Source organism: Rhinoderma darwinii, chromosome 1, assembly GCF_050947455.1.
Source record: "Rhinoderma darwinii isolate aRhiDar2 chromosome 1, aRhiDar2.hap1, whole genome shotgun sequence".
In the NCBI taxonomy this organism is placed as follows: domain Eukaryota; kingdom Metazoa; phylum Chordata; class Amphibia; order Anura; family Rhinodermatidae; genus Rhinoderma; species Rhinoderma darwinii.
In genome coordinates this window covers 502292198-502314860 of record NC_134687.1, presented here as the reverse complement: position 1 = coordinate 502314860, position 22663 = coordinate 502292198, and the positions used below count along the sequence as shown (strand labels likewise).

Here is a 22663-nt window from a genome sequence, read left to right as displayed (position 1 = left end):
CGACACGTCCCTAAAAGTCCAAACTATTACAATATATCATTATTTAGCCTACACGGTGAACGCCGTGACAAAATTAAACCGCCAGAATCGCATGTTTTTGGTCACTTAATCTTCCACAACAAATTGGAATAAACTGTGATCAAAAAGTCTCATGTAGCCCAAAACGGTACCAATAGAAACTACAGCTCACCCCTCAAAAAAGAAACCCTCATACTGCTCAATCGACGGAAAGAAAAAAAGTTATGGCTTTCAGAATATGGCGACAACTCAAATTTTATTTTTCACATCTTTTTCCTTAATAATAATCTTTATATAGCGCAGCACTTTACAATTTAGAGGGAACATGAAACAAACCATATCAGACATTACATAGTGACAAAGTTAATTTACAATTCAAACCAGAGGAGTGAGGACCCTGCTCGCAAGAGCTTACACTTTGTGTCTCCCTTATTTCCTCATAGATTGTAACAGTGTTTGTTGTGTACAATAGTCCAGCCATTTTTCATACACATGGGTGGTACACCTTGTAAAATTATAAATTTAAAAAGATATATATAAATTTGGTATTGTCGTCATCTTATTGACCCTTAGAAAAAGTTAACATGCCATTTTTACCACGCGGTAAACTCCGAAAAAACGAAACTCCCCAAAATATTGACGAATCTGTGTTTTATGTTTTGTTTTTCCTATTCCACCCCACAACATTTTTTTTTTTTTCCGGTTTCCCACTAACCGTATATGGTACAATAAATGGTGCCATGAAAATATACAACTCGTCCTGCAAAACACAAGCCCTCCTGTGGCTTTATTAAGAATAAAAGTTATAGCTTTTGGAAGGTGGGGAGGAGAAAGCAAAAATGAAAAAAATCCAAAATATGGCTATGGCATGAAGGGGTTACATGCCTTCTGCTAATTGGCTATAAAGAGTCCTGCACTTTTCCTTTATAACACCTTCTCGTTCCATCACCTCTCAACCTGTGACTGCACCTGCACCATGCACTTGGGATCAAAGTTTTGATCGAGCAGCGTCTGATGCAGCATCTACCTGCTGCGGAGGACTCTTTATAGCTAATCTGGGTATGGAAGCATTAAAGCTCCTCTTTAGTGTTTTGGTAGAACCAGGACATCTTGTATAGGTATGTGGGGAATGCTTTTCACAATACCATACCAGCGTTGGGAGTGAAAAATCTGGTGACGGACTCTCGAACATGTGGCCTGTTAAATAATGTAACTGTACAGAAGCTATTTATATCATCATTTACTAATTAAAGACTAGTTACATGCAACGCCATCTGTCTTGACTTCATTTTTTATTTTTTTTTTACAATAAATTATAACTCCATTAATTTTTCTTTGTGTATATTTACAGGACTTTAGTGTTGACTTTTCAGAAATCGATGGTTTGGTGCAACAGCGAAGAAAGGATATAGAAGAGTACAGCAGCACTGGCTCTCAAACTCCAGAGTCTGAAAATTCTCAAGGTTAGTCTAATTTAGAGGAAGATTTAGCATTGCATTAGCCAAATCCATCTTAATATTTAGGAAGTATCTCAGTCAGAAATAAGGTGAGTTGTGTCCCAAATAGTAAAAAAAAAATAAAACCATTTGGAGGCTTTTGAAGACACGATTTGGCGTGTATTTAGTTAGGGCCTGTTCACATCTGCGTTGGATGCTCCGTTGGGGGCCTCTGTCGCAGATCCTTCTGAAAATACCAGAAACCATAGCAGAGCATGCTGCGTTATGGTTTCCAGTAAAATCACGAAAACCCCGATCTTAATTTGTCGCCAAAATGTAACAAAAATTTTTTTTTTTTGCTTTTAAAGGCAAAATAAGCAGGTCATCTGCCCCATTTGTTGTAGCTTGCATATTGGCCATTATAGTCTTCGGTTTGGAAGTTTAGTTTGGCATATGCTCAGTCCTCCAGGCTCATTAGATATCATATTAGTAGAGGTTGCCCAGTATCAAGTATCAGAGCTCAGCGCTGTAGAGGGTGTCATGGCAGGTCCTTATTAGCTTTGCCTTTGATGACTGAAATGAACAGGAGTTTGAAGTGAGAGCACGGATTTTCAAAAAGTGCAAAAAAAAGTGTATGAAATGGGTTTTACCACAAATGCCGTCGATGGGGGGAGTTTGTATAGCGCAGCAGTTCAAATGCTTGACCGCTGCTCCATACATACTTTTCCTCACCGTTGTGGTGCTGAACACCTCTTTAGCGAAAGTGTGAAATGAAAATAAACTTCAGGATATGTTGTCTGTTCTAAACTTTTTTTTTTTTTTTTTTTTTTTTTTTTTTTTTATTTGTAACCCTAGAAATGTTGTTTCTTCCCACCTCTAGATTTCCATGAACAAGAGAAGAATTTAATTCCAATGTCTCATACCCCTAGAATTCTGGATAATCCATTAAAGGTTTCTGAAAAAGGGAAATTGTCGGAGGAAAGAGTTGGTAATTTATTTATTTTTATTGATCAAATAAGCATATAGTTACAATTTTGCCAGGAAGAAAAAAGTAAATACATCTTTCTTTTATTTGATAGTTCACAGAAGTTTCTTTCGAAGAGTGGAATTTCAGCAAGTTGCGTCTTTGAATGGTTTGCTTTTCTTCTATGCAATTCTGTAAGTGTCATCTTTGTTATGATCAAATAGATAAAGCCTGTTGAAGTACATAACATTTTGAAAGGTCAGTCTATTGAGAAGTCCAAACCGTAACATTATTCGGCAAGTAAATAGTGGTGGAAAATGTCCTGTTTAGTTGTTTTTCACTACGTTTCACATATGTTGGGGAAACAAACTCTAGCTGTATACGTTAAACCAAGGCTGTGACAGATGCCTAGCCGTGTCATTCGTCACCATAAACTTTAATGGTACATGTAAAACAGATACGTCATTCACTGGGATTGAGAGACCATGATGTATCCGTTAAACGGATACATTATAGTCTATGGGTGACATCACCCATAGGCTCCCATGTTCTTTTAAAAATGTATACTTTGCCAAAAGGAAAGGACACTTTTGGCCCTCCATGGGGCTAATCGAGCCCTATGTACACGTTTAGCTTGCACATCAGGAGCTCTTCAGATGTACGCACTAGACGTACATCACAAACGTATTGTGAACACTGTCTAATCTTGTCAATGTTAATCACTATTTGGGTTAGCAGGCAGGAGATACATGCAATTTGGCTTCTGTGCTACTTTGCCTACTGGTGCTTGCCATATATTGAGAGACTCAGCCTTTCATTTATCTATGTCGACCTATGTCCACCTTCGAAAGTTGTTTGACGTTATATTTAAACAAAAAAATAAAAGTGTGTTTCGTGCAACTTTCAAACTAGTTTTTCTTAAATTATTACTTTTTGAGGTACAGCTGGTCTGTATCCTGTATACAGAGCAGCTGTATCCTTTGCGGAGACCTGAATCAGTCAGGTCCGTGGGACTGATGGGCTCAGTGTAAACAGGATCCACCTGTAATCTATCACATCTAAGTTATGAACTCCGATGTGATGGAGTACAGATGGATCCTGCGTGTCAAAGGCACACAGGACGCACTTTCACTGAACCAGTCAGTCCCGTGGTCCTGACTGGTACAGCATTCAGCGAATTATACAGCTGCTCTGTGTACAGGATACAGAGCAGATGTATTTCAAAAAGTAAAATGTTTTTATAAAGAATTAGTCTGTTTGGTGCAACTTTCAAATTATTTTATTTTTTTTTTAATAATGAAAATGTCACTTTCAAAGGTTTACATAGGATGATTCTTGCCCGATTGATATAAAGGCTATGTATGAAGGTGCTAATGGGCCTCTAGCCTCTGCTAAGGGTCATTGGTCATTAAAATAAAAACTGCTATCCAACCTTTTTGGATGATCTATGGGAAAAAATTAGCATTAATTGGACACAATCAAAAACTGTGGGGATAATCTGGACAATTTGTCATTAAAGTGCTTGTCCCTTCAGATGCCCCCTTTACTTATGTGTTCCATATTTGTAAAAAAAATATTTTGTGTAAATAGAAGTAACTAGTCAAATAGCTGAAGAGCTATTTGTAAGTGGAATGTCAATGGGGCACTCTGTTTACTCCTGTAGTCATTAGTTACGTCTGCCAGCTGTCCTATTTTTATTTTTTATTTTTTTTTAAAGTGGACATGCATACACAGATAGCACTGCACTGTGCTCTGCATCACCTATACTCGGCATCTAGAAGTAGAGCGATTTTGACTCCCTGTGAAGCCTGTGACATAGGATTCCAACAATGTTATTGCAAGGCTGATCCGATTTCTAAATAGGAAAAGAAGTTCATGATCATACATGGGCTTTAGTGTTGATTTACTGGCCATTACATTATTTATCTTATAATTCTGTTATACTATATAGATGTTGGAAGCTGCAAAACATTTAATGCAACACTCGCCATATTGAATGTTGTGAAATCCAGGGCAGCAAACAGAGCTGGCATAGGGACACTCGGGGGACAGCTGAGTGATGAGACTGCAATGTGCTGCCCCAAGTGACAGTAGAGCGGCGGGATTATGCCGCTAAATAAAATAAGACCATATGGTATGAACAGAAATAGGGAGCATTGGAGAGACGTCACTATCCTGACCGATATGGTCTCACTGTTCTCCTCTGCCTCGCAGTCGCGTGGGGGGGGGGGGGCAGGCTGAAGGCCTGCCTACCAGTTAAAATACAAAGTAGCCAAATCAAAGCCGAATGAATCGGGAGCAAATGGGTCAGAGTAAGTAATTTTTTTTAATAAACACATATGATTGCTGTAAATTTGAATATCCTCTCTATTTGGCCACTTTTAGAAGAAAGAGTGTTCTGCACTAGTTAAAGAGGCTCTGTCACCAGATTGTAAATGCTCTATCTCCTACATAATCTGATCGGCGCTGGAATGTAGATAACCGCAGTGGTTTTTATTTTGAAAAACGATCATTTTTGAGCAAGTTATGAGCAATTTTAGATTTCGTTTCTTAATGTCCAACTGGGCGTGTTTTTACTTTTGACCAAGTGGGTGTTGTCAAGAAATGTATGAGGCTGACCAATCAGTGACATACACTTCTCATTGTTCCAGCCTAGCTTCTTTCACTGCACAATCTCACTGTGCTGTGGATCATGCTGGGCTGGAACAATGAGAAGTGTAGGACACTGATTGGTCACTGATTGGTCAGCCTCATACACTTCTTTACAACACCCACTTGGTCAAAAGTAAAAACACGCCCAGTTGGGCATTAAGAAACTAAATCTAAAATTGCTCATAACTTGCTCAAAAATGATCGTTTTTCAAAATAAAAACCACTGCTGTTATCTACATTCCAGCGCCGATCAGATTATGTAGGAGATAGGGCACTTATAATCTGGTGACAGAGCCTCTTTAAAGCATTTCTAACCTTTCAGGTCACTTTTTAGAATATAGAAAGGGAAAAAGAGGAGGTGGTGCTCCTCTAAGGTGATATTGTTTTTGTGAGCACATATATCAGTAAAAAGTGTAGTTGCGTTGGACTCATTTAGTGCAGTTGTGCTGTAGTAGGCACAACCCTACTGCTTAGCGTCTGTGTCCATAGGTTGTCAAAGCCGGCTGCCACTCACTGCTGTCCCTCGGTGGATATTCCAGGAAGGAGGATAAGATACAGGAGATGGGAGAAAAATTGCATGCAGCGATCTGGTCACTGCACCTGGCTTGTAAGTATTTGCGTAGACAAACTTTTCGGTTAGTTTACTTGTTTTATTTAGACTGTCTAAATAAAACCAGTAAACTATCCGAAAGGTTTGTCTATGCAAATACTTACAAGCCAGGTGCAGTGACCAGATCGCTGCATGCAATTTTTCTCCATGTCCTGAAACTTTTTAGAATAAGCTGTCATACGTTCGTACATGAGGAACAACCCTATTTCTGGCCATGACTAGTATGTGGGACTTTTTAGCAGTTTTCCCCTCTGCAGGATCTTTCGCTAATTCTCAGTTTTCCCTGAGCTGGTAAGTGGAGTCTAACTGCGATCATGTCTCCAATATGCTGCACACACAAAGAACATCCTGCTCCCCAATCTCTTTGAAGCAGCAGCATGGAAGATATCACAGAGCCTGAATGAGCCGTGTGGCTGAGAATCCAGCACTGTGGTGACAGAACACTTACTAGAAACTGCAGCAGCATCTGCTCCCTCTACATCTCTCACTCTGGAGAATGGAAGGGAGACACAAAGACTTCTATTGGCTGCATGAAACCTAATTCTTCAGTGAGCTAATAGTCTTGAGGTGATGGATTTTGCAGCAAATTCAGAGTTCGTGAACAGTTAAGACTAAGGCTAGATTCAGACGAACGTGTGTGTTTTGCGTGCACAAAAGGCACTTGACAGCTCTGTGTTCCCTGTTCATATGGATGCGCGGCTGCGTACTTCTCGCGCAGCCGCCATCTTTGACACTCCGTTTGGATGTTTGTAAACCGAAAAGCATGTGGTGCTTTTCTGTTTACATTCATTCTTTTACTGTTATTGCGCGAATAACGCTTGTCCCATGGAAGTGCTTCCGTGGGGCATGCAGGATTTTCACGCACCCATTGACTTCAATGGGTGCGTGATGCGCGAAAAATGCAGAAATATAGAACACATTGCGAGTTTTACGCAGCGGACTAACGCTGCGCAAAAAAGATGGACTGTCTGCACTGCCCCATAGACTTGTAGTGGTCTGCGCTTCCGATTTTTCCGCCGTTTATGGCCTGAAAAACGGCCGAAAATAGTCCTTGTCTTAGGGTATGTTCACATGGCTTATCGGTTTTGAGATCAGTTTAAAGCTGCCCATAGAAATCCTATGGAGAGGCAGAGCGACACACACACACACACACACACACACACACACACACACACACACACACACACACACACACACACACACTGCTTCAGCTTCCTAGTAAGGGTCAGTTCACACAGTTTTTTGGCACTGATGCGGAAACTGCGTTGGAATCAGGGCCAAAAAATGGTCGTAATCGCTCCCCATTGATTTTAATGGGAGGCAGAGGTGTGTTTTTTTTTTTTCTCCCCCTGTCCTCTTCTGGAAAAAAGCAGCTTGTCCTTTCTCGCAACGGTTTCCACCTCTGACCTCCCACTGAAATCAGAGACCACATAAACCTGGGGCGCTAGTTTCTGAGTGTTTTTCGCTGCCTTTTCTACCCACGGTCCTTGCATTAGATTCGAGGGCCGCGGGTGGAAAACACAGAGAAAAATACGTGCAGGCAGTTCAAAATCTGCCCCAAAATTCCTGAAGTGTGATCAAAGCCTAAGTGTAATATATCACCTCACGGCTGGATTCACAGCTATACTGCTGTTTAACCCTTTCATGACCAAGGGTCATTGATGCCCCCCCCCCACCCCCCCATTTGTCCAGGTCAAATTTTCCATTTTTTTTTTTTTTTTTTTTTTTTTTTTTTTTTTTTTTTTTGAATCAAAAAGTTTTTTATTAAGTCCGCAAAACATGCAAAATACATAACACAGTAGTGGAATAGTTTACAGTATAGAAAATAATTTACATACATTTATTTGCCTGTATGTTACATTCTCGATATGCACTTCTTTAAATGAGATCTTTGCAGCCACTTTGCATATCACAACTATTTTTATTTTGTTAGTTTAATTCCATGTTTTAAATTTTTATTATGAGCAGACAAATCACTAAAAATATAAACACTTTTTTTTTGTTTTTTTACATAAAAATTTGTGTGTGTATAATTACACACTGTACAGCTCTGTAACAAGTGAAGAGGGCTATAAGACTATATTCACACGACGTGAAAAGAAAAGGGCAGCGAACAACGGATAAACTGTTAGTTTTTCTTGACTGTTTTGCATCAATGTGTCTCAAAATTTGAATCCATTTCCCGGCCATCTGATCGTTTCTCACCGCCATTTGTCGCCTGTTTTTCATGGATGTTAAAAAAAAAAAAAAAAAAAAATGGATGAATTTCATTTTTTTGTCCCAGCCACCTGAAAAACTAGTGCCTATGTAAATGGTGACACAATACCACTGTAGATAGTGCCAGTACCCACATAGATGGTGCCTCCTCTAAATACTGCCACAGTTCCCACTGTAGATAGGCACTGTGTGGGGCACTACGTGGGCACTATGTAAATTGTGCAACGGTGTCCCCTGTCGTTAGTGCCCATATAATGCCACAGTGCCCACAGAGATAGTACCACACCCCTGTACATAGCGCCACCCCCTCTGTAGATGGCAGCACCCCCCCCCCCTAAATAGCACTACTGTAGCTCCCTGTAGGAGCGGAATCCATCTGGCTCCTAGAGGGAGCCCCTGATGTCTCTGTATATATATGTATGTATGTATGTATGTATGTATGTATATATATATATATATATATATATACACACACACTTCTCTAGTAGCGGAATCCCCGGCCGACACTCTGGGGATTCTGCTCCTGGTGTCACTAGCCATATATGGACAGTGATGTCAACGGCTCTGTCTAGGAGTGGAATACCCAGTGTCAGATCGCTATGTGCTGGGGATTCGTCTCCTAGAGTCCCTGACGTGACTATCCAAATTGACAGCGACGTCTGGCTCTCGAAGTGGAATTCCCGTTACGGAGCGTTCTGACACCGGGAATTCCGTTCCTAGAGGGAGTTTAGGTTGCGCTATCGACCAGGGTAAGGGGGGGTTTGTTATGATCTACAGGAGGGGTTACTATTTAAAGCAGGTATGGAGTGAAGTCTATGGCTGTCTAGGAGGAGAATCCCCGGCCAGAGTGCTGGCCAGGGATTCCGATTCTGGAGTGAGCTTAGGTGGCGCTATCTACAGAGGGATTTGCAGGGGTTGTAGGTGGCACAATCTACAGTGGGGGGTGTATTCCGGTGCTCTTAAAGCCCCGCAGACATGAGTGCAGCGCTGCTCACATTGAAGCAGCACTGCACTCATTAAACCCCGTTCCAGGCTGTCCATGTCTATATATGAACTTGATGGACATGTGTCTTTTTTCAACCGTACAAACTATGTAACTATGTGCTAACTGCATGGGGCATCGGAAGTTAAAACCTATATAGCCGTATGGCAGTCGTGAAGGGGTTAATGTTCTACATGTTGCTGCTTCCCTGTGTGTAGGTGACATGATAGCAGTTAGGCCTCATGCACACAACCATAGTGGTGTGCACGGCCGTGACTTGTGGCTCGGACAGTATAGTGGAGTGTCACCATGCACATGGCCACGTGCATTAATTTCAATGAGCCTGGACCGCAAAATACGGCCATAAGAAGACATGTCCTATCTTTTTGCGGTCCAGGCTCCCGGGCAAAGCATTGACCCTGGAAACCACGGTCGTGTGCAAGGGCCCATAGAAATGAATGGGACCGCAATTCACCCGCAGATTTGCGGGTGAATTGCGCCCGCAAAATCACGTTTGTGTGCATGGGGCCTTAGGCTCCACTCGGTCAGGGAAAACTGCATGCTCTCACTAATTCTCAGAGGGGGAAAACTGTTTGAAAAAAAATACAGAAAACTAGTCCTGTTAGGCTGGGTTCACACGACCTATTTTCAGACGTAAACGAGGCGTGTTATGCCTCGTTTTACGTCTGAAAATAGGGCTACAATACGTCGGCAAACATCTGCCCATTCATTTGAATGGGTTTGCCGACGTACTGTACAGACAACCTGTCATTTACGCGTCATCATTTGACAGCTGTCAAACGACGACGCGTAAAAATACAGCCTCGTCAAAAGAAGTGCAGGACACTTCTTTCAGACGTAATTTGAGCCGTTCTTCATTGAACTCAATGAAGCACAGCTCAAAATTTACGGCTGTCAGAGAAGCCTTGCAAAATGCGAGGAGGAGCAATTACGGCTGAAACGAGGCAGCGGTTTTCTCCTGAAAACAGTGTCCTTTCAGCCGTAAAAGCCTGCTATTGTGTGCACATACCCTTATGGCCATACATAGTTATATAGTGCTATGTACACCCGACCGCTTTTTCAGAAAAATCATCTAAAATGACAGGTCGGCTTTAAATCAAAATCCTAACTTGATTTAAATGCTGTAGCAGGTCCTGTAAATTGGCTCACTCAGCAACGAAGTAAAAACTAGAAACTCTCAGATGTGAGTGACTGATGTCAATATATAGGTGGCACAGATGGTTATTGCGTTTAAAACCGATTTGGTCAGATATTTATGCTGCCTTGTCTGAGAGCATTAACTAATAAGTGACAGCACGCAGAAATCAACATGTCACTTCATGATGCAAAGTAGTTTAGAGGAATTTAGAACTTGTTCTAGCAGCGCGTGCCTAGCTCCGCAAGTGTGCCAAATAGCGACTGAGGGGGGGCATGACTACATCAATATACTTGGACTTCTACTGTGCCACGAGTGTAAGCTTGCTGAAATCATGTCGGTCACTTCTTTATTCTGACCTCAGACAGGGGATCCTAAATATCTGACCGATCTGCTTTAAATGCAATAACCATCTGTGCCGCCTTTAGCAGCAACTACTATAATTTGACATCTGAGTGAACAATCCACTTTAAGGGGCATTTACTTTTTTACGTATAGGCGTAACATTTTATCTGACAGAGCAATTACGGAGATGCATTGGGAAATATTTGCCCTACGTATAGTTAACCTTTTTCAGGCTCAGGCTGGGTTCACACGACCTATTTTCAGGCGTAAACGATGCGTATTATGCCTCGTTTTACGTCTGAAAATAGGGCTACAATACGTCGGCAAACATCTGCTTATTCATTTGAATGGGTTTGCCGACGTACTGTGCAGACGACCTGTCATTTACGCGTCGTCGTTTGACAGCTGTCAAACGATGATGCGTAAATTGACTGCCTCGGCAAAGAAGTGCAGGACACGTAATTTGAGCCGTTCTTCATTGAAGTCAATGAAGAGCAGCTCAAGATTTACGAGCGTCAGACGCCTCGCATAATGCGAGGAGGAGCTTTTACGTCTGAAACGACGCAGCTGGTTTCTCCTGAAAACAGGCTGTCATTTCAGACGTAAAAGGCACTTCTCGTGTGCACATACCCTCACCCTTTAGATCGTTGGGGGGGGGGGGGGGGGGACACAACCCTCTGGGTGTTGTGGAGTTTGGACAACCCCCTTTTATATTATAGGTCTCCCATAGGAAATGGATTAATGTGGGGTTCAGTTGTTTTAAATGTAATCTTTAAGGTAACCATGTATGTACAATTTATGATCTGTAACCTGCGGCTCTCCAGTTGTGAAACTACAGCACCCAGCAATACCTTGTTCACAAATTAGTCTTTAGTGTACGTCCACTCACCACGTAATCACTGCAGCAAAGTTTGGACAAATCTCATTCACACCCTGCGAAAAAAAGCCCATACAAAACATGTACGGAAATTGACCTCTGATGCGGGCTCTTAATCTGCAGTATGTTAATTTCTCTTGCAAAAATACTGTGAACGTTTGGCATGGAAAATCTGAATGGTAATTCGAGTTTATGCTGTGTGTAGACTTACTCTAAATTTGCTACACTTGAGAGAAGTATGATTAAGTTGTTGTTTTTTTGTCTTCTCTTCAGAATGTGCTTCTTGATCTTTTCAACCTTCTATATGCGGTCAAGAATTCTTTACCTGGAGGAACAAATCTCTTTTTTGGGCTCTGCAAGAGACTCTGCTTTGAAAGGGTAAGAATGATCTTCTGTTTTTAATTTTTTTTTTGTGGCTTTGGGACGTAATAGAAATCAAAGTAAAATATATGGGACAGAAGCTAGCTTTTGACAAATATAAAGAAATTCAAAAATTGATCCATTGTATCAAATAAGTCACATCCTTGAATTAGATTTGATACTTTAGTATCTACTTGTTTTCTCCTGAGATATAGATGTATGTATGTTTAGGGCTGGGCAATTTATCGAAATTCAGCACAATTAATCAACGTCCTCTTGCGTATTTTGGCATTTTATTTTCTCCACGATTAAACTGTATCTGCATCTTCAGGACGCAGATACAGTTGAACCCAACGGTAGAGCAGGGGACTGTATGGTCCATGCTCTGTCACTATTTATTGCCGGACGCGAGGCAGTGACGTCATCGCACCTGTCTGCGCCGTGCCGCACAGACCAGAGGAGCAGAGGGATCTCCTTTACTTGTTGTTGGAAAGGGGTTAGGTGAGGTATGTATGTGTATGATTATTTTTATCGTGCACTATTGCGGGCAGCTATGGGGGCATTATACAGCGTGGTGGCAGTGTCAGGGGATATATTATATACAATAGTATACAGCAGGCTCAGAATAAATATTCAATGTTGTGGCCTAAATCGTTCACTAATCGTAATCGAGGTTGCATGTTCGCCTAATCGTGACTTTAATTTAGGTTATAATTGCCCAGCTCTAATATGTGTATATAATCTCTGTTATGCACATCCCATTTCTGCTTGTTTGTCACGCAGTATTTCATACTATGCTACTTGTCTACTTTAACTGTTGGGCTTTTAACACCGCTTATAATGTTTGTTTTTCTCATATATTTTTTTTTATTAGGTGGTCTGTAGAACAAGGAGTGGGGAGTTGGCACATAAATGCCAACATGATATGTGAGGAATTAACAGCAAACCTAGCAAAACTAGATCAGGTATTTACTCTCATTGCAAAATCCTTTTTCCTGGTTAAACTCCGGCCGGGTGTTTTACATTTATTATAGCTGCATAAAATGACACATTTTCTAATTAGACATCCAATTTTTAAGCATCTCTTTAGCTGAAATGAGCTAGTCTGATATGGGGAATGGAGGGAACAGTTTCCTAATGTTTGTTTTTGGTTTTTGTGTGTTTTTTTGTTTTTTTGTTTTTTTTCCTCTCTAAGCTTATTCACACGAACGGGATAAATGGCATTGTGACAGCCGTTTCTTTAATGGCCGTCACTCGGCTGCATTAAAATCAATCAATGGACTTTTATGGGGCTTCTACGCAGTGTATCCGCCCTATGTGAATATACGCTTAGAAGGCTGTTATTACTATTCCTCTAAATGCTGCTTTCTCACAAATATGGGCTCTATTCAGACATCGTTTATTATACTACACCTGGTGTATACCCTGGAGAAAATCTCCTGATTTTGTTCGGTATACAGTTGCATAGGTTGGGACTCTCTCTTCTAGACTTGCATACATCACCCATTGACTCCCATTGTAAATACAGGACAAAGTTATGCAGACGCATACTGCTAGAACGTATGCCACAAGGATACATTTTTGGCATACGTTGGGCCCATTAAGCCCTTAATGGCTGGCATATTTTAGATCTTAATGACCAAGCTATTTTTTACGTTTTTCTATAGTCTCAACTTTTTTTTTATTATTATTTTTGCGTCGACATAGCTGTATAAGGTCTTGTTTTTTGCGGGACAAGTAGTATTTTTTTAATAGCACCATTTTCAGATACATATAATTTATTGATTAGCTTTTTGGGGGGGGTAATGGAAAAAAAACCATAAATTTCGCCACTCTGTTTTGCATCTTAGATTTATGCCGTTTCCTGTGGTTTAATAAACTTTATCCAGTGGGTCATTACAATTGCAGCAATACCAAATTTATATAGATTTTGTAGGTTTTACTACTTTTACACGGTAAACACTTTTTTTTTCTTCTATTTTTAATTTGTTGTTGTCACCATTTTTTAAGAGCCATAGTTTTTTTTATTTTCCCGCAGATGCAGCTGTATGAGGGCTTGTTTTATGCGGGACGACTTCTAGATTTTATTGGTACCATTTTAAAGTACATGCAAATTTTTGATCACTTTTTATTTAAAAAAAAATAATTTAAGGCAGGATGAAAAGAAAACCGCAATTTATATATTTTTATTTTTTTTTATTTTTTTTTACGGCGTTCACAGTGCGGGTTAAATAACGTAATCGCTTGATAGGTGGGGTCGTTACAGACGTGGTGATGCCAAATATGTGTAATGTTTTTTGTTTTTAGCAGATTAAAGTATTTTATAAGGGAAAAAGTGTTTTTGTTTTATTTGGGATTTTTATTTGTTTAACTTTATTAAACTTTTTGATAACTTATTTTATTTTTAGTCCCACTAGGGGACTTCACTATGTGAACTCCTGATCGCTTTTATAATGCACTGCTATACTTCTGTATTGCAGCGTATTCTTCCCTGTCAGTGTAACAGACAGGCACCTGCTAGGTCTGCTAAAGGCATGGCTTAGCAGGCATCCGCTACAGGCAGACCTGGGGGCCTTTTGTTAGGCCCCTGGTTGCCATAGAAGCCATCGGCTCCCTGCGATTGCCATTGCAGGGTGCCGGTGGGGTGAGAGGGAGCTCACTCCAAAACCACTTAGATACGGAACTCAATAGCGAGCGCCACATCCAAGGGGTGAAATCTATGTTGAAATCGATCCCGCCTGTTAGAGCAGGTGCCCGGCACAGGACACCCGTGCCTATGACAGTGTCGGGAAAAGGCAACACGCTGGCATAAGTACCCTTAACGGCTGCCGTAAAAAGGTACATTGGCGGTCGTTAAGGAGTTCAAGTCCATGGCAGTGATTCACAACCAGGGTATCTGGGAACCTGGTCAGGGGTTCCCCATAAGGCGAGTGCCGTACCTGTCCCTTTTACTGGAAGATCGCAAACTGATTTCAGCCAGCGCCAAAACTTGACCCACTCCTACATCAAGCTTCTTTGAGTTTGACATTTCAATAGGGATCCACTGGAGTGAAAACCTTTTTCATGTCTACCCCATGGTAATAAGGCTGAAAATCGCTCTACGGATTCGTTCATAGCGTATACAGCAAATGAACGCTACATAGCTGAAGGCCTCATTAACACTGTTATTGGCTGGCTTGGCGTGTCCGGTTATAACGTGTTTAGATTACAGAATCTCATTGATCCTCTGCAGATGAAGTTTCCCCCCAATCGTACATCATATAAAAACTACAATGTGACTCTAGGAACGTTTGCTAAAACCATATAGGTTTTTGGATGCAATAGTAGTGAGGCTCTCTGCTGCGCCTGCACTGTCGAGTGTTAACAAGACCTACATCTTTTCTTGTGTTAAAATAGAAGCTATATTCAAGTTGTTCGTTTTAAATGTCATTTTTTTAAAAAAAAATCTTACTATAGAAAGCACAAACTACCTAGATTATTGAATACAAGAACACATTTTTGTTATGTAAACCACATTTTGTATTACAGATTCAAAGAAATCTCCAGAAACTCTTAGAAGACGAGAATTAGAAGTTGAAGTATCTTCTGGTTATTTATCTGCCTCAATCTCTGCTGGACAGAGATTTACAAAATGCCTTGCTCAAATGAACTGAATATGGAAGCCACATCTTATCTCAGGAATGATGACTTTTGCCTTTTTTTTTTTCTCTACCGGTAGCAAAAGCAATAGAAGTGTGCTTTCCTTCTAACATTCCTTGCTTCTCATTTTGAGAATGAAGACTTACTACATTTCTCTGTTAAATGGACTGTTTTGCACGTCTTTAGAAGAAACACTCCTACTACTTCGTCCTATTTATTGCTGGTTCGATCCAAGAACCATCCCTCTAATCTTTATTTCCATAGTGCTGCCACTTTACTTGTAACTAGAGTACATAATGTGAGGATGAAAACTGTGAACTCCTTTTCTGAATTATTTTATTTAAATCCGTTGTCTCCAACATGTGACTCTTCAGCTGCTGGGGGTTGTAGTTTCCAAACAGCCACTAGTCGGAGACCACCAGTTTATCGTAAAAAAAGAAAATGTAGCAATATGGACAACGTGGCGTACTTTGTGTGATAGTCTTTCACACAATGTTTCCGCGTGTGTGATTCACACCAGTGTTAAACCTTGTGTGAGCAGAGCCTAAATGGGTAAGGAAAATATTTTTCTCCCAGAGATGATTTTTTTTGTTGGTTGAGTGTTTTCTTTTCTTTGCTAGTATTTATATTTTTTGACAGGAAAAAACACTGTTGGACCCTGTTCACACAGAGTATTTTGCAGGCAGAAAAAAATCTGCCTCAAAATTCCTTCAGGAATTTTTAGCCAGATTTTGACCTGCCTACACTTTCTTTGCGTGTTTTTCAGCCGCAGCCATTGAGCGCCGCAGGCAAAAAAGCCGCGTAAGATTCAACTATTTCAAAGGGGGAGGTCAGAGACGGAACAGTGAGATAGAGCGTGTCACTTTTTTTTTTTCCTCCCAAGACCCCCCCCACCCCCCCCCCCCCCCCCCCCATAAGCGGCTAAAACCGTGAGTGGGAAAAAAAAATCTCCTCTGCCTCCCATTGAAATCAATGGTAGGCATTTTCGGGTGTTTTTTTGTTGCCGATTCAGATTCAGTTTCCGCATCAAAAACTGGGCCGAATACCAAATTATCATCTAAATCGTCCAATGTAGCGTTCAGTTTTTATACTAATCATTGTACGATATAGGATAGATAACGGTTTCCATATAGTGTGCGTCTTCTTGCACAGGAATCAGGATATAGAAATAGAAGCACTAGAAGTCCAGATATATATTTTTTCTACACATAGACTATTCATCATAGTGCAGTAAATATCAATTTGCTTTTAGTTTTTTTTTTTTTGTTTTTTTTTTTACACCAGCTACTTAATAGTTGAGTTGATTTAACTCTTTTGAATGTTTATTTTGTATAATACGGCACGGACATCTGGTTTCTATCTTTAACTTGTTTACTGAATTCCAAACCATACCAAGCAAAGAGCAAAATCTGGCCACCAAGCGGTGTTCTGCATTGTGCTAATAGGTCAATAGCAAGTAACGACACACTATTACAATGTTTATTTCAATGTTTTGCTGTGTTTCTTAGTTTTGTAGTGATTTTGTTCTTTTATGGGTTTCTGTGCCGATTTTATTATAGATTTGTAAAAATATTTTTGTAAAGATTCTACCATCTACAACACTCTGTTCTTGTAAAACGGGTTGAGTTTATTCTTGCAAATGTGTTCTACTGCTCCCAAACTGTTAATATATTGTGATGTATCTATGTGTACTATACATTTTAAACCATTTCTGTGAAATGTTTGTGATTATTGTTAAAATGTTAAATAAACATAACTTATACATTCATAAATGCAGGTGTCTGAAATGGAATACTCCTTTATATAGTTTAAAAGGCGACTGCATGAATAGTTTTTAATGCTGCACTTAGATTAACTTTTGTGACAACCGCTATTGACAACTTCAGCAGCCACGGTTGGACATCTATGTAGCACAACAGACTCCCATCTAAACTCTATGTAGTAGCAAGATGGTGGTTGATCGGGTGCCAACGGAAAAAGGTAAGGTAAAAAAATAATGCAGATATGTTTCATAATGTGGCATCTGTGCTGTTGGCAAAAGGGTAGTGTCCAGTTGGGATTTAAAATGAATGTCTACCTTTTTTAAGGATCTTTTGTGTGTCGTGCCAGTTTATTCTGTGCTGGTTAATTTCTTATGTTTATTTTTAACTTGTATATAAAGTTCTGCCTGCAGCTGCTACTTGTGGGAGCTTAGTGCATACTTAGTTATGGAGTTCATTGTATAAACAGTTTGCAGTAATGCTTTAATTTTCAGAAATGTAATCCGCACAGATTTTATAGTTATTTAGATTTAAAAAAAAAAACAAAAAAAACCTGATGGAGTTAAAGCGTGGACAGTCCATATAAACTTGCTTCAGATATGGGACAACCTACCAATGCTTCAGGTTCTGACAACCTCACTATAGTCTGACATATGATATACTCCATTCTGTCACAAAGCAAAAGCTGCTAAATGGCCTTAGTTCAAATGTTGAACCGTACAAAGTGTTTAGCAGGATCCCAGATAGTACATAGACCAGACCTGCACTGAAGTGTGGAAATAAACATTCCAGGAAAGCGCCAATATCCATAAATTCCCATTTCTACACACACACATTTACTATCGGGCACCATGCAAATCTTTAGGCGCGCCTGTCTTCATGCTGGCAGAAGTACAGCGTAATCATTACATTTACTGTAGAACTACACTGGAGTTTAAGGCTTTCCACAGATTTAAAAAAATACTCCTGTTTATCGCAATAAATGTACATAAACTATAAAACTCAGTTGCCCTAGATTCTTGTTTTTGAGAGAAGGAAATGCTGTCTAGCACACCACACCTTTTGGCAAATTTGTAGCATAAAGAAATGAAACAAAACTGGTTTCTAAACAAAGCAAGCTACCTCAAACAGGACATTCTTTCACGGTCTACACCCATTTTTAAGAGGACACATGTCACGAAAGTTTACGGTAATAGCTTTGGTTTTACTGACATACTATTTTTACAATTATTCAACCTTTTGCATTTTTCTAATCATGCCACTGATGCAGTAGAAGTCACTCGGCATGACCTATCCAGTTTCAGATTTGTTTGCGTTTTCATTTCTTCGTTTACTTTGTTGCAATGAATGGTTTAAAATGAAAAATAAAGGTTGAGGACTGTAATAGTGGCAATGCATTCTAGTCCATTTCAAGTTTCATAAAATTGATTGCTTTACAATGTCAAAAGCCATTTAGTACATAATGTTTATAGGAAAATTCTGTGTAAACCGTTTTTCGGGACCTTATTACTGATGGGAGAAAAACTTCTCCTTAATTTTTACGCATAGAAAAGTTGATAAATTCCCAATTAGGTGTCCGCATATACTCCTCCTTCCAAACCTCCAATTCGCTATAGTTTACTGAACTTCAGGTCTTGCCACCACCGTTATCGACCAGTTTACTACTAGGATAGTATACTTCCTTTCAATTGACATCCCCATTATCCTCATGGGTGACTTTAAAGGCTTATGTACACTTTTTGAAACTGTTTTTTTGTGCATCGGTCTGTTTGCTGTGACTTTGAAATGACTTTTTATTAAAGGATTTTTACTCTTTGAGATGCAGCTGCTTTGTATCCTGTATACAGAGCAGCTGTATCTTACACCTGAGACCTGAATCAGTCAGGTCAGCGGCACTGACAGGTTGTGTCGGCAGGTTCTGCGTGTCTGACCTGACAGATACAGGTACCAGTGCTAGATTGCTCTGTATACAGGATACAAAGCAGCTGTATCTCAAAGTAAGTAAATTTGAAAAAAAAATGTAACTTGAAAGTTGCACCAAACAGATACTTTTACAAAAAATAAACATTATCAAAGGTGTACATAGCCTTTAACATCCCCCATTGACACATGCCTTTCAGCTGCCTCAAAATTGCTGTAATATGCTTCCTTTGGCGACTCCGTGGCCTTTCAAAGCCACTCAGAAGGATGGCTACATGCTAAATCTTCTCTGCTCCCTATCTAACATTTAAAATTCCTCATTCCCTCTAGCTGACCACAATTTTCTTACATTCACTCCGCTCATCTCTTCAACTGCCTCCCCAGGCCATAAACTGGCCCACACTCCTAGGATCCTCAAATATGACATCCACGCACACTTAGACTCTGTTCTACCATATCCTACTTTCACAATGCAGAAGTAGCCACTTTTTATTCTATAACACAATGAGCACTTCAGCTCTCTGCTCAGTTGCCCCTCTAACAAAGACCGTAATACTCGGATCAAAGGGCAGACCTGGCACATCAATCTGACAAAAGTGAGACCATACTACAGAGTGCTGAAAAAAAATCAAGCAAGCATTTCTCATTCTTAGGCCTCGTTTATACCTATATTAGTCTATGGGGCATGCAGACAGTCCGTGAGTGTTGCTCAGCGTGAGTCTGCTGAAAAAAACTCACGACAGGTCCTGTCGTTGTGTGCTGTTCGCGCATCACGCACCCATTGAAGTCAATGGGTGTGTGAAAACGACGCATGTCACACGGAAGCACTTCCGTGCGAACAGCGTGATTCGCGCAACAGCATATGGTGACACACGGAGCTGTTAAGTGCCTTTTGCGCACACGAAAAACGCTGCGTTTTTTACGTGCGCAAAAAGCACACGCTCGTGTAAACCAGGCCTTAAATCGGTACTTGTTTCTGCTTAACAGGCCTGTTGCTCTCCTGTCCTAGCTAGTCTGCCCAACAATCCCAGACTACTATTGAACACGTAAAGGGGTTTTCCAGGGGCACAACATTTTTGAACTAATATTCTATGTAACTCTAAAAGTTCCTAATATATAGTCTGTATTAAATCTGAACACTTTCCTTCCTATTCGCCCTACCTCTGCCTGGCCGGAAGTTTAGATTTTTTTTTTCTTCTCTCGACACGAGTGTTAGAATACACACAGCCCTGTGTCGATACCTCACTGACCTACGTAACGACACAAGGCTGTTTTTTACTAATTATTCTGCCCCCTCTGTCTATTGCCCCCCCCCACCAATTCTCCCTTCCCCATTAGTTTATCCGGCCCATCTGCTTTAGCTGATGTACGGTCACAGAATCCTGTGACCGTTCCTCAGATATCTAATGTGATCCCCATCGTCCCTAAACATACATACCCCATTATAACTAGATATAAAATCATGCTGCTATTGAAGTAGAAGCAAAGAATGAACAGAGTGGACATTGAGGAGGCTGTGGACCAATAAGATGCCTCAAACCCGGGACTTTTGACGTAAACCAGGGTTTGAGGCATCCTATTGGTCCGCAGTCTCTATGACCGCCCCCTTGAATTCTCTGATTACGCCTCAATATCCCCTCCATTTGCCTCTTGCTGTTGAAACTCCTCAGTGCTCGTGCGCTGCCCGGCCTGGAAAAAAAAAATGTCCCTGGAAAACCCCTTTAACTCTATACGCTGTCCAACAATGTCTCCTCCCACATTTCTCGGCTTGGGACTGCCACATATTTCAAAACAAAGATTGACACTATTAGAAACTGCTTTACTCTACAATCCCTGCACCCCCTTTTAGGCCACGATCACACACTGTTTTTATGCAGTTTTTGGCTCCGGTTTTTTGAGCCAAAGCCAGAAATGGATCCAAAAGGAAGGAAAGACATAAAGAAAAGACTCATGCATATTCTTCCTTTTGTATCGACTCCTGTGCTTGGCTCAAAAAACAGTAAAAATTGCATCAAAAGGGTATGTTCACACAGCTTCTTTTTAGCAGTTTTAGCCTCGTTCTGGCTCCCATAGGAATGCATTGAGAGCCTGAGCACAGTGACTCCAGACCAGGTCAGAATGTGATCATGTGGGTGGCGCTGGACCTGAAAACTACGTGATGCACTGACCCAATAAGTATTTCTGCACACAGCACTGCACTAAAACACCCATGTACAAATGGAGGGGGAAATAATAATAAAACAAAACAATGGAGTGCTCCTTTAACATCCAAAGCTGCACAACGTTATTCTACTAATAGATCTGTGTTCCACATTCGACCACACCCTCCTTTTACAAATCTTTTCCCTTGGCGCCACAGACTTGGCCCTCCTCATACATCCCCAATCTCTGTTCACCCTCTGTCTGACCCAAGACCTCTGTCCTGGGACCCCTGCTCTTTATACCTTTTTGGCCTAGGACAGTTCATAAAATCCCATGGCTTTCAATACCACTTTCACACTGATGACACTCAAAAGTAGCTCTCTTGCGTGATGTTACCTTGCTGCTATTCGGTGTCTATCCGCGATCACCTTGTTCTTCTTCTCCTGCTTCCTAAAACCCAACCTGCACAAAATGAATTAATCCTCTTTCCCCATCCTATTCAACCCCTCCGATCATAACTTTTAATCACTGTTTAATTGCTCCACACTTTCTCGTCTAAACTCTACTGCCTCAGAATAACCTTTTGATTCCATCCTCTCCTTCAGACCTTGCCACCTCTACCTCAAAAACATTTCTCGAATCCGCTCTTTTCTCAACCTTTTATTTAGCAAAAATGCTTGTACATGCCTTCATCACCTCCCACCTAGACTACTGCAAAATGCTCCTCTGGCCTCCCATCTCACACTCTTGCACCCCTTCAATCCTTCCTAAACTCCGCTGCCCAGGTAATCAATCCCTACTTTCGTTTCTCTGTCTTTCCTCTCGTTCCTTCACTGACTACCCATCACCCATCAAATAAATTTAAAAAAATGCTGAAAATGATACAGGGCTGTCCATATCCTGTCCCCTCTATACATCACTGTCCAAATCTCTCCGGATGTAATCTCTGGTCTTTGCAAGACATTCTCTACTCTCCTTTTGTCTGCTCCTCCCATCCTAGTCTTCAAGATTTCCCCTCTGCATCTCCAATACTCTGGAACTTGCTATTCCATCATATCAGACTCTCTCCGACAATCCAAACTTTCAAAAGCAACCTGAAATCCATGGGAAAAACGCCTGAAAATACCTAGAGAATGCTGTTTGGGAACAAAAACGCCACTGACCACAAAATTGCCTAAAAATCGCCACAAATCAAAAGGCAGTTGTATGTAGTGCATTTGATATATTTTACTATAGACTTTAATGTAAGATGAATCCAAGAAAATATGATCGACTCAAGCACATGAAATTTATGAAAAAAGATACAAAATTTTTATTGACATGAAGACATAAGATAAAATTGGAACACCCCCTCCATTTCCTCAGTATCATCGCAGAGTGAAACCGATACTATGCCCTATAGATCTGCCTTTAACACCCGCCCGAAACGAAAACTGGCACAGAGACAAGTGGCCAACAAAAAACGACCAGACGTACGGGAACAGAATAGTCAGCTTAAGGTAATTAATCTGTCCTCACATATATTTTCGAACACGGATCTAGAACTTATAGCTAAAGGTCTGACTTTCTCACCAAGTGCCGGTTT

At 40.7% G+C, this 22663-nt stretch overlaps 1 protein-coding gene across 2 annotated transcripts in view; it reads left to right on the top strand.

Annotated features, from left to right (window-relative positions):
• GRAMD2B (GRAM domain containing 2B) overlaps positions 1-17028 on the top strand; it is a 177221-nt gene extending 160193 nt beyond the window's left edge. For both annotated transcript variants that reach the window (XM_075854800.1, XM_075854801.1), the window contains exons 9-14: positions 1370-1481; positions 2335-2442; positions 2534-2612; positions 11531-11635; positions 12492-12582; positions 15146-17028. In XM_075854800.1, the coding sequence (XP_075710915.1) occupies positions 1370-1481; positions 2335-2442; positions 2534-2612; positions 11531-11635; positions 12492-12582; positions 15146-15187 (537 nt within the window). In that variant the 3' untranslated portion in view covers positions 15188-17028. The remainder of the gene's footprint in view (positions 1-1369; positions 1482-2334; positions 2443-2533; positions 2613-11530; positions 11636-12491; positions 12583-15145) is intronic.
• Positions 17029-22663: the final 5635 nt, after the last annotated feature.